General features: G+C 37.0%; 1 protein-coding gene across 1 annotated transcript; it reads left to right on the top strand.

Annotated features, from left to right (window-relative positions):
* Window positions 1-1,334: 1,334 nt before the first annotated feature.
* On the top strand, window positions 1,335-11,745 carry LOC128357105 (gonadotropin subunit beta-1). The gene is made up of 3 exons (XM_053317347.1): window positions 1,335-1,362; window positions 10,226-10,409; window positions 11,483-11,745. Exons 2-3 carry the CDS (start codon window positions 10,251-10,253, stop codon window positions 11,669-11,671), a joined length of 348 nt encoding a protein of 115 aa, XP_053173322.1. The 5' UTR covers window positions 1,335-1,362; window positions 10,226-10,250; the 3' UTR covers window positions 11,672-11,745.
* Window positions 11,746-17,248: the final 5,503 nt, after the last annotated feature.

A 17,248-nucleotide genomic window follows, 5' to 3' on the forward strand; every position in this document is an offset into this window, starting at 1 on the left:
TTTATCTTTGGGGGGGGGGGGGGACACCGAGTTGTAGGGAGACACTGAGTTGTAGGGAGACACCGAGTTTTAAAAAGGTAACTGTTGAGTCATTGTTACTGATCATCCACTTCAATGTCACCGCAGATTTATTTGGATCATTTTGCACCACAGGATACAAAAGGTCTTATTCGTTTACACCTTTGAACCTCCCAGGTTTAATTTGATTTTGAAGATAATTGCTTTTCTGCAGGTACCACTGCAGGCCCGGTGCTGTGATACCCAGCAATTAGTATGGCCCAATCCTGTCCCGTCTATTTGATTCAAACTGACCATTTGACTCAAACACTTTAATTAGGACAAGAACAGCAATTCCAAACTGTGAAATCACCATATTCCTCCAAGGAATCATTCCCTGAGGGGTTTTTTAAACCTCCAGTTGTAATATTCCTTTAGGGGTATTTTTTTTTTGGTTGCTTGTGCAGTCTCTTTCTAAAATGTATTATACAATACATAATTCTCATAAGAACTAAAACAATATGTAAAATCCAATGCAGTGACTTATGCTTGCTGACAGTGCGAATATCACTTACTGGTTTCTTTTAAGTCTTAACAGTCGTCGCTCTCTGTGTTTCAGACACTTACTGAAGACATTAGACGAGCTCTTTTCTAGTCTCTACCACACACACACACACACACACACACTCACACACATACACATCATGCACACTCACCCCTTGCACTTCATTGAGCATCCGCCTCAGTCAGCACCAGGGGGAGTTGTGAGGTCAGTAATAATAAGAGGTGATAGAGTGAGGATAGAAGGTGCCTTATTACAAACAAGTGTAGATGCACTTTGAACTGATGCCAGAGCTGCAAAAAAGGTGCGTTTGTTGACAAAATCCTTCTGCATGTTATAGGATCACACAAAGCAAACTGATGTCTGTTAAATCCAATTTACTCACAAGAAGAGAGATCTAAATGTCTAAGGTGTAGTTAATAATAATAACTAGAATCAGTGACCTTTATATGGGCAATGCAATACATAATTACTTGTATGTGAGAGGCCTACAGGAAATATTGGATCACTGGACTCTGCAGTTCAGTGTCTTTCAGCTCTTTTTTTCAGTTTCACTGCCCAAAAACTTAATGGTGTTGGTTCACTTTCACTGCTCTTGTCAGTGATGCATTCAGCTGTAGCAGGAAGCTATTTTCAGCAAATAAGCTAATAAAAACTCACCGCATGTTACTTGTCCATTACCAAACTGCAGACTGACAAAGCAATGGAGCATTTAGCAGCTAAAGAGCCGTGTTTCTCTCGGGACTTGGCAGATATGCAATTAGAGCACAAAGGAGAGTGAGTATTGGTGCTACATTCATCAGGTGAACACAAACTTTAACATCCAGTGAATGTTTATGGTGTCCAGTGTCTGCTAGATGTATAACTAACCAGCTGTTTCCTAAGTTTGCCCCATTAGCTTAATGTGATGTTATGTAAATGATGTGTTAAGAGCTGCCAAAGATGCCACAGCCAGTTATTCAATCTGTCTGAAGGTGAAAAGTTTCTCTGTGTTCTTTGAAAAATTTTAGCGGTCGGCCTGTGAGAGTAATTTGTGACATCACAACTTGTTTTGAAGTCAATCCTAGTCCAATATTACATTTATACAAATAAGATGTGGAAACTTGAAGCCTAAAGTGCACAAACAGACATCTTGGGTCCAGCTTTTAAATGTCTGAAATACATTTGCTTATTCATAGACTGGAATCATTAATAAGGGGGAGGGAAAAGATATAACTTTAAAACTGAGTGTGGGACTTTTGTCTCCCTCTTCTGGCAGTGAGAGTAATTACAAAAACACTGTTGCCATGCTCACATCATTGGCTCCGCTGTAGCCTTCTGCGTTGCTACTTCTGCAGCTTTAAAACAGAGGATAAATAGTTTTTTTTAGTTACGGAGAGATTTACCTGGCGGTGATGGGGCTTAATCTATTGTGTAAATTCATTGGCAATGGCTTGAATGTAACAGATGTTCATTTATATGTAGAAGTGCTGCACTGCAGGTTTGAGGATTTTAAGGAGGTAATTATGCTTTTTACATCAGACACACATTATTGTTCCAAGCAGAGTATTTGTATATTTCTTAGTGTTTGTGTGGAGGGGATCTTCAATGTGGACGAGATAAATCTGTAAAAAGAAAACACAATATGATAACAAAGCAACACTGAAAATCAATAAACTATAATATTTGAATGATCACATAGCCCTGCATTAACATATTATAAAATCTAAATACATGTAATAAATCCACAAATACCAACAATTTAACAATAGGACTAGGAGTGACTCAGCATGTAATACTAGTACGTAATAATGAGAAGCAGCACAGTTTAAATGAACACAAAAAGTTTATTATAAGATATTTAAAAGTCACAGAAACATTGAAATGCTGAGCAAAGAATAAAACAATGAACGTGGGATGGGATTAGGTGAAAATGAAAAGAGAAAGTGAAGACACCAGGAGTCAGTACTTCCACACTCAGCCTGCACACAGCAACATCCAGCACGGTCACCACACAGAAGCCTCGTCCTTGGCGGTGCTGTGGAGGCGGTTTTTGTTTTGACCCAATGTAAAGAGGGTGAAAACGTGAGCGTGTTCAGGGCCTCTGAGTGTTTGTTTTTTTGTGCATGTGACACAATGATTTTTAAAGGAGTAGCAGCAAATGGAGCGGCTGAAAAGGGAGGGCAAGGTGTGACTGAGCAGGTTTTGAGGATGCCGCCTGTCCTGTTATGGCAGCGATCACGGTGTGTTGACAAAAAGCGAGAGCCAAGAAGACTCGGTTCCAGAGCTCAAAACCAATGACCTATGACTCAAATCTGTGATGTCAGCAAGATGTACGGCGTGGAGCTGTTTTTATATGTGGTTTCATATAAAGCTTGTTTGAGCTTTTACACCCAAAGGAGCTTTTTTATAGTAGTGCTTAGAGTTATGAACCTGAAAATCATCCTGGGTGCTGAAACCATCACGTCGTCCATCATTTCCAAATTGATTCCCGGTGGACATTAATGTTACATTACAGGGCAGGCCTTCTCATCTTATGGCTGCAAAAAAAGAGATGTAAGATGTTCTCTGGTACATGTGCTTGTTCAAAAGCTCCTTTTACATTTTTAAAATGGTTGGTCAGTTAGTCCACCACTTTAGTCCAGACTGAAACATCTCACCAATTATTGGATGGATTGCAATAAAATTTTGTGCCGCTGTTCATGATCCCCAGAGGATGAATCATGAAGACTTCAGTGTTCACTAGGCCTGATGGTGTACATCAGGATTTTTGGGGCCGATCACCGATCACAGATTAGTGAGTTTAAATAAACTGATCACTGATCCGATCACGTGAGGGAGCAATATGTGTATTTGAATAACTTGTTAATTTACTGTTTGCTTTAGCATCTGTTCCGGTGTTTGATTTTGTTACACTCTGCATGCTCCTCCTTGTGTTCCATATCCAGGTGCCTGATTAAATTTGTGGTATTGATGCTTCCCCACGAGGTACTTTAGTTTTGCACAGATTGCAAATAACTTGTGTTTTATCTGTCTCATTTACTGCAAAGAAGTCCCACACCACTGACATCTTTGTTTGAATCTGACAGCTAATGATTCAAGATTCAAAAAACTTTATTGTCCGTCACATCGTGACAGGGCTCAAAACTAGCTGTCGGATTCAAACAAACATGTCGATGGTGTGGAACTTCTTCGGAGTAAATGAGACAAGCCATCTGCAATCTATGCAACGGGAGCATCTGCAAAAAGTTTCAACATGACGACATTGATCAGATCGGCGAATTAAGACATTACAGCCAATCTCACAAATTGCATAAAATGCAATATATCGGCCGATCTGATATAGCCGATCAGATCGGTGGACAGTCTAGTGTTCACATTTGTGGTTTCAACAACTATTGGATAGATTGCCATCAAATTTGGTGCATCATGTCCTCTGACGGACTAAAAAATAACTAATCCAAGTTAGACTTTTTGTTAGGCCAAAATGATTTAAAGAGTAAATCCCACACTCTTATATAAATGACAGTGTCCTCCAAAGAAAAACAACACAATAGGTCGTAATGTCAGCTGACCAAAAATGACATATAATTGCATTTCAGTGACAGGTGCCATTTAGACGCAGTAGTAATTATGACCCGGAGCAGTGGCACAGTCCAGATGACATTTATTGCTTTAGGGTGACATTCGGGGGAAGGAGGTATTAACCCAACTGTGGACTTTGCCACAGGAGACTGATGTTTGTTTCCTGTTTCAAACCATGAGTGTCACATTTCCAATAGTGATTTGTAATAGGTTCGAAAAAGTACAGACAAATGTTGCTGTCCTGCTGATTACCACCAATAGAAAACGCCCTTATGTGTCATTCTAGAGCGCACACGGTCAAAAAGTGTATGTAGTGGTTTAATTTGGAGGACTTGTTGATATATATGCACACACACACACACACACACACACACACACACACACACACACACACACACACACCCATATAGGCTGGCAGGCTCTATGGTGGCAGGTGCGATTAATCATCCAACCTGCCCAGGTTGATAAACAGCTCAAATCAATCAACAGTTATTTCAACATTCAAAAAAGGTATGCAGATGACATCAGCATTATAAATAATAGTCAAAATATCACTATAGTTCAAGCAGGAGAAAATAAGGACATTTAAAAGTTTTACAGAATCTTTGAGAATAAATATCTAAATGGAAATAATCACAGCAGCAAAATCTCCACACACTGCATTTTATTATTCTAATGACGTACACAAACGTTTGGGTTTAATGGGAGATAATGAGAGGTTATGCTTAAATGAATCTGAATATTCATTTTCAAAATGTGTTTTAATTTATATTATCGATGTAGACCTCTTGGTGTTAAAATTTAAAGAGTAAAGGTATAAAAGCTTCCCATTTGGAGAAGAAGGTGGTTTCATATCACCTCCTCTTATTATTCCAGACCTAACACATCTGATTACAAAGTAGATTTTTCTACCAGAAACTGATTCTTGTCTGGTGGGAGTGTGCTCAGCCTGTTAAAACTTTATTGTCCAGTTTATATACATTTATATACGTCTACAGCTCATAACGTGCAAATACACATAACTTTATGTCCGTGCTAATGTCAAAGGTATGTCTTGAAGGGTCTGCAGTTTATAGCGTAATCAGCCATGACATTTATGAGATTACAGTCAGTACTATAGTTTTGTTTCCAAAGTTTGTACGTGTGTTATGTCTGATGTCCTTGATCCTATATATGGAAACTAGACTGTAATTAACATGATTCATGGATGGGTTATATATACAATAAAGACATTATCTGTTCTGCAGATAATTATTCAGATGCCTCTGCATTATTGTACATGCTGTGTATCAGAGATTATAACCAATCTAGTCCTTTGTACCAGTTTAAAAAGACAGTATTCCACTTGCCAAAAAGTGATTCCTGCTCCTATCTTGGGACTAAAAGGTGGTTTCTGCATCCAAATGACTTGATTTCATTAATGGGGATGATATTTTAAAGATTATAGCTCACCCAGCCCTTTTTACGAGTTAAAATACCTTTTTAAAGGGCCAATACAACCTATAAAGTGCATTTTATGAAATATATATTCATTTTATGAAATATATATATTATATATATTCACAAAGTGAAGCAGAGAGGCAGTTTAAAAGAGAAGTTGAAGAAGAATATTATAAAACCTGTAAAATATAACCCAAATATTCAAGGCAACTGGCGGTCAGACAGTACTTGCAAAAGGTTGAACTGTTTTTTCAATCATGGTTTGGCTAAAATAAAAATCAAGTCACTAAAGCAGAAATAACATTTCAGTCCTGAGGTAGGAGCTGTAATCACTTTTTGGCAAGTGGAAAAATGCATTTTATGGGTTGTATTGCCATTTTGAAGAAATTTCAACTGGTGAAAAGGGATGGGTGAGCTATAAACTTTAAGTCTAATGAGTGAAACCGAGTTATTTGGAGAAAGAAAAAACCTTTCACTCCCAACACAGGAGCAGGAATTATTTTTTGGCAAGTGCAAATGTGCATTTTATGGGTTGTATTGCTGCTGTAAAGAAATTTCAACTGGTAACTACTGGGTTGGTTGAGCTATAATCTTTAAAATGCAATCCTGATGACTGAAATCAAGTCATTTGGAGGCAGAAACAACCTTTCAGTCCCAGAGTAGGAGCTGGAATCACTTTTTGGCAAGTGGAAAACAGCTTTTTATAGCTTGTAGGCCTATTGCCACTTTGAATAAATTTGAACTGATAAAAAAGGACTGGATTGGTTATAATTTCGGGCACAGAGTGAGTAAAATAATACAGAGTCGTAAGGGTAATTACAAGAGATCATTTCTTTATTGTATACATAACCCATACATAAATCATCTTTAATTACAGTCTAGTTTCCAAATATAGGCTATTAGACATACCAAACACGTATAAACCTTGGACACAGCACTAAAGGAGATTATTTTTCTCCTTTATACTTGCTGAAACACAAATTATTTTTAGGTACATATTATTTGAAATGATCTTGAAAGTCTTAAAGCTGGAGTGTGCGACTTTTGTCTCCCTCTTCTGGCAGTGAGAGCAATTACAAAAACACTATTGACGTGAGTTTGTGTCAAAGGCTCAGCTGTGGCTTTGCAGGTGTAAAACAGTGGATAAATAGTTTTGAGTATCACACAACTCCCGCAAAATTATTCATTTCACTGTCAGAGTTCAATCCATTTGGTCAGATAACTTTTGAAAAGTCTATTCAAGCCGCACAATTAAATTATTTTAGCCTCCTTCATATTTTGCAGAAGTTAGCTGCTCGGCCAGCATTAGTCTGCATTCATGTATTCTTCTATGCAGCGAAGGACTGTCGAACTCAACACCAGATTAAAAACAATATACTGTCAAATACAGAGAGATTAACCTGGTGGTGACCGCTTTAATCGGCATCGTGTGAACTTGTTTGTTGAGTCCGTTCATTCATATGTAAAAGTTCCCCACTGCAGGTTTAACTGCCTTTTCCAGTATCCACATTGAGTATAATTAAGGTGCTCATGTAATTAGCATATCAATGCAGAGCATTCAGCTTCATATCTAATGAACCAATTTTCAGTGCAGATGTGCTCATTTTAAGAGGAATTACCAGCTGTTATGCAGACCTCTCAGAAAATGACTAATGACGCATGCTACTGTGAATACAACATTAATCAACTATGACTTGTGTTCATTAAGGACAAAATTCATGCTAATAGTGATGTATTTCAGCTCATATTTCCTAAAGGATTTAGCATCTTAGCAGACGAGGGTGACTCTCTATAAAAGTCGTTGTTAGGCAGGTATAGCAACATAGCAGTATAGCAGCATAGCAGGAACCTCAGTCCCTGGTGGCCGTAAGGGCAGACGGAGCAGCAGTTGGATGAACCATGGCTGCAGCCCAAGTAGTTATATTCTACTGTCACTGCAGACTGTCCAGCCTGTGGTGCAGTGCTTACTTTTTATTGAATGCAGCAGAATACAGAATTTCTGAAAAACAGATAGCAGCAAACTGCAGGACATTAGGCTACAGCTGTCTGAAACAGGGATGACCTAACCCTAACCCTGAAAAGGGAGGCAAGCGAGTGAAGTACAACTTTGAGGTATTTGTTTGTTGAAGTATTGTCTTTGTACGTTATTTTAAACTTCTACTCTACATTTTAGATGGAAATATACCACATTTCTGAATTATTTGAATACTTCTTCGACCACTGGATACAACCTTCAGTTACACCTCATTAAACAAAGAAAAAGTGTCAGAGAAACGTTAAAGTTATAGATGTGTCATTCATATGGATAAAGAATGATAAAGAGTTCCCTGCAGTGTTAAAAGTTGCTGCATATAGTTTTAGAGACTGCTTAAACATCCTGTAGTGGTGGTATCAAACAAACAAAAACACCATGGTAGTATGCTCCTCTGTGGTGTCTCTGGATATGGATATAATTGAGATGAATGGGCTGAAAGGAACAAAGATGGTCCCATTTGTCTATGAAGAAAAATGGATGCTTTCAGAATAATTAGAAAGATGGTATAATCCAATAAGAAAAATGTGTTTAAGTAGTTTCATAAAACCCACTTAAAAATTGTTGGCTCAATCGCAATTATCCATACCTTTTAAAAAAACTAATTAAAATTGATCTAATAATTTAATTTGTATCTCAGGTGTGTTTATATCATGGTAAAACAGCAGAAAATGACACAATCACAAATCTGTGATGCCTCTTAGGATGATTTCTACCTCAGGTAAAGGTGTGATACGTCTCATTTAGCTTCAAAAGTGACCTGAATTCATCACTGAACTGCACCAATACAGACAATGACACATCGTATTAACATTAACACACTGGAAAAAAAGATAAAACTCTATAAATCACTGAAGAGGGAACATCACAAATGAATTACTGACGCTTGTGTCAGTGTTTTCCATCTCATTGTGGGGGCAGATATGTTTATATTTCTGCAGTCCCTCTAAGCCTTTCACTCATGTTATCTAAACCAGATTTCTGAAGATACCGACACGCTCCTCCTCATGTGTAGGAGGAAAGGCCTTGAGCCACAGGCCTTCCCTGATCTGTCGAGGGAAAGAGAAGGAGCTTTTTACTTCTTAAGTCTAAACAGTTAGGAAAAACAGCACAGAACCGAGGCTGAATAGATTAAAAGGATTTAGGAGGAGCCCTATTTAAGTCAGAGGGAGAACAGTCGCAGGTCGAGAGCTGTTACAGATGTTTAGAGGTTAACAGGAGAAACAAGACGAACAACTTCCAAAGCAACAAATCTCTACAGGTACGTTTTTATTATTAAAGATTTATGTATATTACATGCAAAGTGCTGAAAATGTAATTATCATTCTGTTTTAAAATGTCAAAAACATAATGAGAATGTATATGGAGACATTATAAAATTGTCTCATTTTGTTAAAATGACATCTTTATGTATGTGCTGTGACTGCAAATGTTTAATTTTAAGGTGATATTTTAAAAGTTTAGTCTAAAGCTGCATAGAGGAGTAAAATTTTAATATTTTTGAGACCTGATTTTTTTCTACTTTTCAGAAGAAAACTTTGATATGAAAATTCTGGTGAAAATTATGTAAATGAGAACTTCTTTTCCCCTTTATGTCTCTGATCACTTTTTTTCTGTTGGTTTTTTTTTATAGGATTTTTCAAACACGCACATTTTAATAGCATACAGTAGTGAGGATATCATATTAAGATGTTCGATCACCTCAATTATTCAGTCTGGACAGTAATGTCTGAATTTTTTAAGTTGCCTCACAGCTCACAGTGAGGAAGCCAAACGAGTCAGTCGCTTACTTCCTATATACTCAGATAATTGGGGGTTTATTTATCTTTCTCTGAGATTTCATCCATCGTTCCATAAAAAGAGAACAGAAGCATCTCTTTTCAAAAACAGTGTCCTCATTACACACAGAATACACACGCTTTTTCGTTCTTGACCTTCTGAAAAGACAAACTCTTCTCTCAATCTTAGCTGTGAGATGTGGCTATACATGCCAAAAAAAAGCTAATACGTGGATCTTAAGTTAATATTATTGTGTCCATGTATTTCTTGAAAACAGCTCACACTAAAGTCTATATATCCTTAATGATGTGAGCACCACAAACAAAACTCCAGTCACCTTTTGTTCTGTTGGGATGGCGGCAGAGGTGAGAAACATGTTGGTTTAGTCATTAATGTGGACCAATCCTTTAAGTCCTGATAGCAAGACTGGGAAATATATTTTGGTTATCCATTCTGAAAAAATAAATGTGGCACGTTTATTATGTTTTTTAAACTAAAATTGATCTTGTTGATATATTTCATTAATAGATCGTATTCTATTCTACAACAATAATAGCTCCTGGTTTAGGTACAGAGATTTCAGATCCAGCTGTCAGACAAACCAGAGATCATTTTGGTCATGTCTCAAGCAGATGTGTTTCAAGCAGATGCAAATTTATGGAACTATAAAGGTGAAACTGAAATATGTTCTGTTGATCTAAATCCAGCATCAAACATTGATACCTGAGTGGTTCAATCACCAGAATGCTATAAATAGTCTCTAAGCTGTGCCACACGTTGATACTCCCCTCTCAGATCCTCTCTGACATGCTTCAGTATCTGATGCGAAGCCTGATCCCCTCTTGTGGCAGGCGTCTGAGCTGCACCCAGCAGAGGATGCAGCTGGTTGTCATGGTAGCAGTGCTGGCGATGGCGGGGGCGGGGCAGGGCTGCAGCCTTGACTGCCATCCAAAGAACGTCAGCATCCCCGTGGAGAGCTGTGGCAGAACCGAGTTCATCTTCACCACCATGTGTGAAGGACAGTGTTACCACAGGGTAAAGTTAAAAAGTCTAAATCGGGTTGCACCCTTGGTCATTGTGAGCCATCATGATGTGCATTTATTCTGCTTGAGATCATATGCATGCTATGTTCAGCTGTAGTGTCACAATCCAATATTTGTACAACAGTATTCGAGTTTGGAAACAGTCTTTATTATAAGGTCAGTTAAGGTTTAGGGATTTATTTTTTTTCATTTCATTGATTTCACTTCAGTTCCACCAAGTTAAAGTCCAACAAACTACAGTATAAACAAGGCAATAAAAGACACTGAGTTGAATTAGTCTAGCTGGCCACCACATAAAGTTGACAAATGACTAGATTAAAGGATAAGTACATTTTTCAGTATCATGATTACAGATATGTGTGCAACTTATTTAACCTATTTTACAAAGACATTATCAACACTGTCAAACAGGCTTGGTGGATGTATTTGCAGAGAAAGTAGAATAATAATAGATTAGCTCTCTAACCTGAAGTCCACCACACACACTGTCATTGTTTCTCTGATACAGTACAGAAACCAGGTGCAGCGTCTGAGTCCATTAATTCATGGACAAAGCTGAGGCCCCTGCTAAAGTTGGCTATTAACTGGAATTAAAGGATAAATCAGTACATTTTGACCATGTAATTTACACATATGTATGCAGTTTATATTTCTGATTCGTGATGGGTTTAAAAAATTGTCACTTTTTACACTTATTAGACAATCAGAGTTGAAAATGAAATGAAAAATTTGAATGATGATATTGAGGAAAACCCGGAACCTCGTCAATTGAGAAACATGGTCTGATGTAAAACAAAGTTGCAGTTTAGCAAAGTTAAATCAGTCAACACACCACGTTTACTTTTGCATTTATAGAAGAAAACATGCTTGATTATTTAATTTTTTGCTTGTCAAGTATTAATTAAAAGACTTGTCAATCAGTTGGAAAGTTACAGCAACAGTCTCCATTTGAGTCTAACATCATCTCTTTGTGTTTACTCTTTCCTTTCATTATTTTCAGGTATCAGAAAACACAATATATTGTAACTTTCGTTCCCTCTGATAAGTTTTTGGTGTTGATTACAGGATCCGGTCTACGGCCAAGAAGAACAGCAGATCTGCAGCGGTGACTGGACCTATGAGGTGAAACACATCGACGGCTGTCCAGTGGGAGTCACTTACCCTGTGGCCAGACACTGCGCGTGCACTGCATGTAACACAGGAAACACGTACTGCGGACGCCTCCCATACGTACCGAGCTGTCCATCCTTTTAAACAACCCCATTGTCCTTCCTTGTTGCATTTGGTTCCCTTGACTTGATATCAGAAATAAACAGGTGTCACTTAAAGGTCTGAGAGTTTTGTTTTTCTTCATATATTATGTTTGACATTTGTTCTTTTATCTTAAAAATGCTCTAATAAAATCAATCAAAGTGCAAAGCGAAAGAACAGCTGTCCTCAATCAAAATGGTTAGTCAGTTAAATAATGCTGCAACGATTTATCAACACAGAGGACTTCAAAAGTTAATGAAGAAGAAATTATTAAATTACATTCCTCCTTTTTTTGCCCCCCCAAGGTGACGGACCCTTGAATTTCAATAATCCCTCAATTCATGTCATCCTATAAGAAAAAGAGCAGGCCTTATCTCTTTTCTGACAGGTGGAAATGAAAATATAGAGCCTGCAGTGCATCCAAAAACTCCCCCAAAGTGGCTGCTGATCAGTGGCTCTGTTCAGCGGGCTGTACACTACATTTGGGAATAGCTCAGCAGGCAAAATCTTTCTCGCATCAGATGTTTTAAAAATGCTTTACCCTCCCTCTTAAATAGCAACTTTTTACTCTTCCAAATATTGGCTGTTCATCACCTCTTTAGCAGTTTTCAGTTTCTTGCTTATCAAGCTGTTTTAAGCTAAAGCAATTACAAACAGTCCATATAGTGAGCAAACAAGCATAAAAACTTGAAAAGAGGCATCAGCAGTGACACATTTATTCCATAAACTGCACAAGCTTAAAAAACGAAAAACATCACACCATATATATTATAGAGTAAAGCTTCTGTTTCACCCAGACTTTCAAGCCATTCTGTGTGAAAACGTTAATTACAATAAATTACAAATACAATCAGCAAAATGTTATATAATTATATATGATCTATGTAGCAAGTGGTTCAGACATAACAGTTTCTATATATTTTTAAGTGGGGGGAAAGTGCTGAACAAATGATCACTTATTCTCATTCACTTTACTGTAGAAAACACAAAGATGGAGGGAGAAAAGATTCTTTAATACATTAAGCTAATTTAGAAGAATATGAAATAACTTAATATAAGGAAACCTCAAGCACCATTTCATGAATAACTGAAGGCATTCAAGTTAAATCAATTTTACAAAGACACAGTCAAGATTATCAAACAGGCTTGGTGGACGTTTTTGCAGAGAAAGTAAAATAATGATAGATTAGCCCGTTATTCTGAAGTCCACAAACTGTCATTGTTTCTCTGAAATAGTAGAGAAAAAACAGGTGAAGCGTTTGAGTCTGACTGCATATTGTTAGCACATCTGATTAATTCATGGACAAACCTGAGGCCCCTGCTAATGACAGAGAGCTCAGACAGTTAATTATTGCCTTACAGTACACTGTCGACACTTTGCGACACACCTGCTTCACCCTGACAAGGTCTCCTTTATTGTAGACATAATCTAATTCAGATCTGTTGTTAGCATTAAAGCTGTGAAGGTGATAAAAACATCATGTTGTCAATGATGAGTCATTTTGGTGCTAAGCAAGTTTAATGTTTACCATGTTCAAAACCTTAGTCAAAACCTATTATTTGTTTATCAAGCTAACATTTAGCTCTAAATACAAAGTATAAGATTGATTGATTGATTGATTGATTGATTGATTGATTGATAGATAGATACTTTATTGATCCTTCTCAGGAAATTACTTGGTTACATCCACAGTCACGATAGTTACATATAACACAGTCTAAGATTCATTCACTCAAAACCAAACATTTTAACTTCATGGTGGTGCTAAACGTTAAAGTGAAGGAATCAACAAATTCTTAAAAAACATTCTCTGGGCACCATGAAAGTTTGTACAATCAGACAGTCTGTCTGATAGTTGTTGAGATATTTGGGCCAAACATCCCTAAAATCACACAGTTTAAAAACTGAGATTAAATCAATATATCAGCCAGCCAATAGTGAAGAGAGTAGCAGTCAAAGCCAAAATTGCCCTAACAAGTAAGGCAGCCAATGATAAATGATCAATAATGAAAAAGAACTTGTACAGAAAATAAACTGTTGGGAGATACAAAAAGTAAAAGTAAATATTGCATGTGATAGGAGTAGCTGAAGTATTTCTTGGACAGTTTTCAGCTCGTTGTTTTGAGGCCGGGAGTAAAACGGAGTTGAGACTTAGACTAGAGTGATGACGAGCCTCCGGGCAAAGCTGTCCTGAGAAACTTGTAGAGTAAAAGCTGGCGTGTAGAGGTGGACTGTGGCCTGAGGGTGCTGTTTTGTTAACTTGTACAGGATCACAACATCAACATGTTTTATTCCAATACAAGCACCCTGAGGTGAACAGCCAGCGGAGGGAGCGCAGGAAAGATGTGTTATCAAAGAATGTGAGGACTAGTTTTTGTGATACAGTAAGTCTTCTCTGGAAAATGGCAAATAAAAGGTGTTAAGGAAAGCACAAATGTCCACCAGAGGCCAGAGCTGAATATTTTTTTGTTTCCCGGTCGCTATTGGAAGCAAGATGGCTCACTCCTTAGCTACTCGACTCAGGAAAACAAATGTTAGTTCAGCTCCACAGCACGAAAAACACACACAATGATGTAACTGTCTTGATTATTGTCAATTCAATTAGTTGGCAACTAATTTGGTCATCGATTACACCCCTAGACACAGGCTGGTAAGTGTTTCCTGATCCTCAGTATAATAAATGTGCATGAAAAGTTTTCTTAGTCATTTAACTCATCTCAAAACACGTCCTTTACTTCTCATACTGAGTTCCTGTTGAGCTTTAAACACACATACTAGCTACATACAGTAACATGACTGCTGTCTCCACCCTGCTCCACCTGTTGTCATTTACACAGTTATTCTGCTGTTGATCACCTGCAAAACATACATGAACCGAATGTGCAAATCTGTTAATACTGCACACTATTATTTGGGATCTTAGTATTTGTGTCCCTCAGTATTCAGTGAAAAAGATGAAGCTGAGTTAGTTCCTTTCTCTCCTCTCTTCATGCTTTTCCTGCTGTCAGACTCCTTGCTTCTTATCTTCATATATCCTGCAAAATGTACTGTGCATTCATCTTTTCTGAAAACCCACTTACACTATGTTATATTTTTTATTATGAGTTCATGTTTGCCTCATTGACCAAATATGATTGCCAAATTAATATTGCATGATTATAATAATACTGTAAATTAATCAAACAAGCTGTGGAAACAGGAATCATGACACTAATGGTGACTCTTACATCATCATATTTACTCATAATATAAATATATTACATGTGTATAGAATTTGAGTCATAAATGAACCATGATAAACCTCAAAAGCCAAAAGCCTTTCCTTCCTTTCCATTTTCTTATTTTCAGTTCCAAGTGCATTAGCATTCAGCTACAGTTGTGTTGTTGGTATTATTACTCCCATAATATCATGCTGAGCTTTGAGAGGATGTCGCTTATACTGTACCTGTGCTCTCTAATTAGGTCTTGGTTGTTGTTGTTGTTTTTACTACATTTCCAACTGATTTCTCCCTCACGCTCATTCTGTTCTGTCAGTATTAACAGATTATAATCATTCAGCTGTAGATCCATAATGAGTATTGGAGTAGCAGTTATCAAGAGTATTTTCCCCTTAAAAACTGTTACTAGTTTTATATGTGTTGATGTGACAAGTTGAAATGATGATATACTAATAAGCTAACTTTTTTTTTTGCATCATACTTTTTTTTTATTGTTTCCTTTTTAAAGCAGTGACAAATCAAATAATTATCAGCACTGTGTAAAAATAACAAGAAAAATAAATAAATAAACATATATATATATATATCTAATTATATATATATCTAATTAATAAAAATTAATATATCTAATTAATAAAAAAATACACATATACATACATATGCATACACACACATGCATGTACATAGAATACAAAAATAAATAAATGAAATAAAATTAAGATAAGTAAATGGATAGAGGAAAAAATATACATATACAAATAGACATTTATAAATAATAATAATAAGAAGGAAAATAAGAAAATAAAAACTCAAAAGGTCCGTATGGACAATATGCTTAATGCAAAAATCAACATTAGATGAGATTTAACAAAGCCATAAAGGAGACAATGTTTTATATTAACGGGCCCTCGCAGGATGAATATGGTACTACGATGACTGCTATATACTAGTGATGTTGAAATACAATAGTAAAGCAACGTTTTGGTTTTGGCTAGTAAAAAATCTGGTTGGCTAGTAACCTTTTTTTCACACAGTCTGACTTTATATCAGACGAAACCTTTCCTATTTTGTAAAAAATATTTATATTTGCTAGATGCCAGAATAATGAGAGAGAGAGTTTTATAGACAATGTTTTATTACTGTAAAGGGGGTTCTAACTCAAATTTGCTGACCCTAAATAAGCAGTCTCTAAGTAGGAATTATCTCCACCAATCATTCCTCTGTAAATTAAATAGTTCCCTCAGAGTCTCATAAGATTTCAAGACGTTTCCTTGGTAGAGACCCCCAATGCAGTTGTGCCAGTCTTTCCAGTAAAATGGCTTCCCCTCTGTCCTCAATAAAGGGTTGTTCCAGAGAGATACAGAATTAGGTAAGAAGGCAGAGGATTTCTAGTTTAAAGCCGTCTTCAATACAGTTTAGTTTAAAGCCGTCTTCAATACAGTATGATGTTCATTTGTGAAATTTTAAAACCTCACTGATTTTATATTTGACGATAAAGCAGGGTATGCATTAGGGCGTGGCTACTTCGTGATTGACAGGTTGATTGATTCACAGGTTCAAGAGGGCGGACAGATAGGCAATAGACTAAGACTATGGAAATAGATAGCTGGAACTTGTCTCACAACGACAGTTTTCTGAGTTCAGAGTTTTGTGTAACATTTCAGTCACCTAAAAATGACCTGTTCGGCTTTTAGATGTACTAACAGATACACTAAGGATTCGGATATTCAGATGTTTCAGTAAGTAACATTGCATTTCCCATTCAAATTGACTTCCATCTTATTTTAGCCAAAATTAGTATCTCAATTAATATAGTTAACATTAACGTGCATTACTGACAAAGAGTAAAGTTTAAGTTACGTGTTACCGTGTGCTAACAAAGCTAGCGTTTACTTTGCCGGTAACATAACGTTAGCGTCTCTTATGCTAACATTATCGTTACCTGGCCTTGACCATTGATAACTATATGGCATCAACCATAAACAGTGGGTTAACTTCATGTCATAGAAATGTGAGCAGTCAAAAGCTGACAACAAACGTTAAGTGACATGCAATTCATGCAAGTGTGCATTTAGTCTTTTTTTTTTGGGTAGATAGGTAAACTAAACTCCAAGCCCAGTTGATGATTATTCTCTATGTGCGCACAGTTGCCAGTCTGGTCCAGTTGTGTGCATAAAAGTTGATTTGCTCAGTTGGTGTGTGTGTGATTTATATTAAATATGTTTTCTGAATTTAACATTAGAGCAAGAAGAGGCTGAAGAAAACCGCTGTTCCTACCATTTTCAACTTTCCACCACATCTGTTGAAAAAAACCACTACCAGGGCCATGGGGACAAAGTTGGTAATTATGACTATGGAGGT

The sequence above is a fragment of the Scomber japonicus genome, chromosome 1, assembly GCF_027409825.1.
Source record: "Scomber japonicus isolate fScoJap1 chromosome 1, fScoJap1.pri, whole genome shotgun sequence".
NCBI classification, from domain to species: domain Eukaryota; kingdom Metazoa; phylum Chordata; class Actinopteri; order Scombriformes; family Scombridae; genus Scomber; species Scomber japonicus.

What these genes read in the sequence shown, in the direction of transcription:
- LOC128357105 (XM_053317347.1), top strand. Translation starts at nt 10,251, where the DNA reads ATGCAGCTGGTTGTCATGGTAGCAGTGCTGGCGATGGCGGGGGCGGGG. An exon ending in AAGGACAGTGTTACCACAGG is followed by an intron (nt 10,410 to 11,482) that starts GTAAAGTTAAAA and finishes TGTTGATTACAG; the next exon opens with GATCCGGTCTACGGCCAAGA.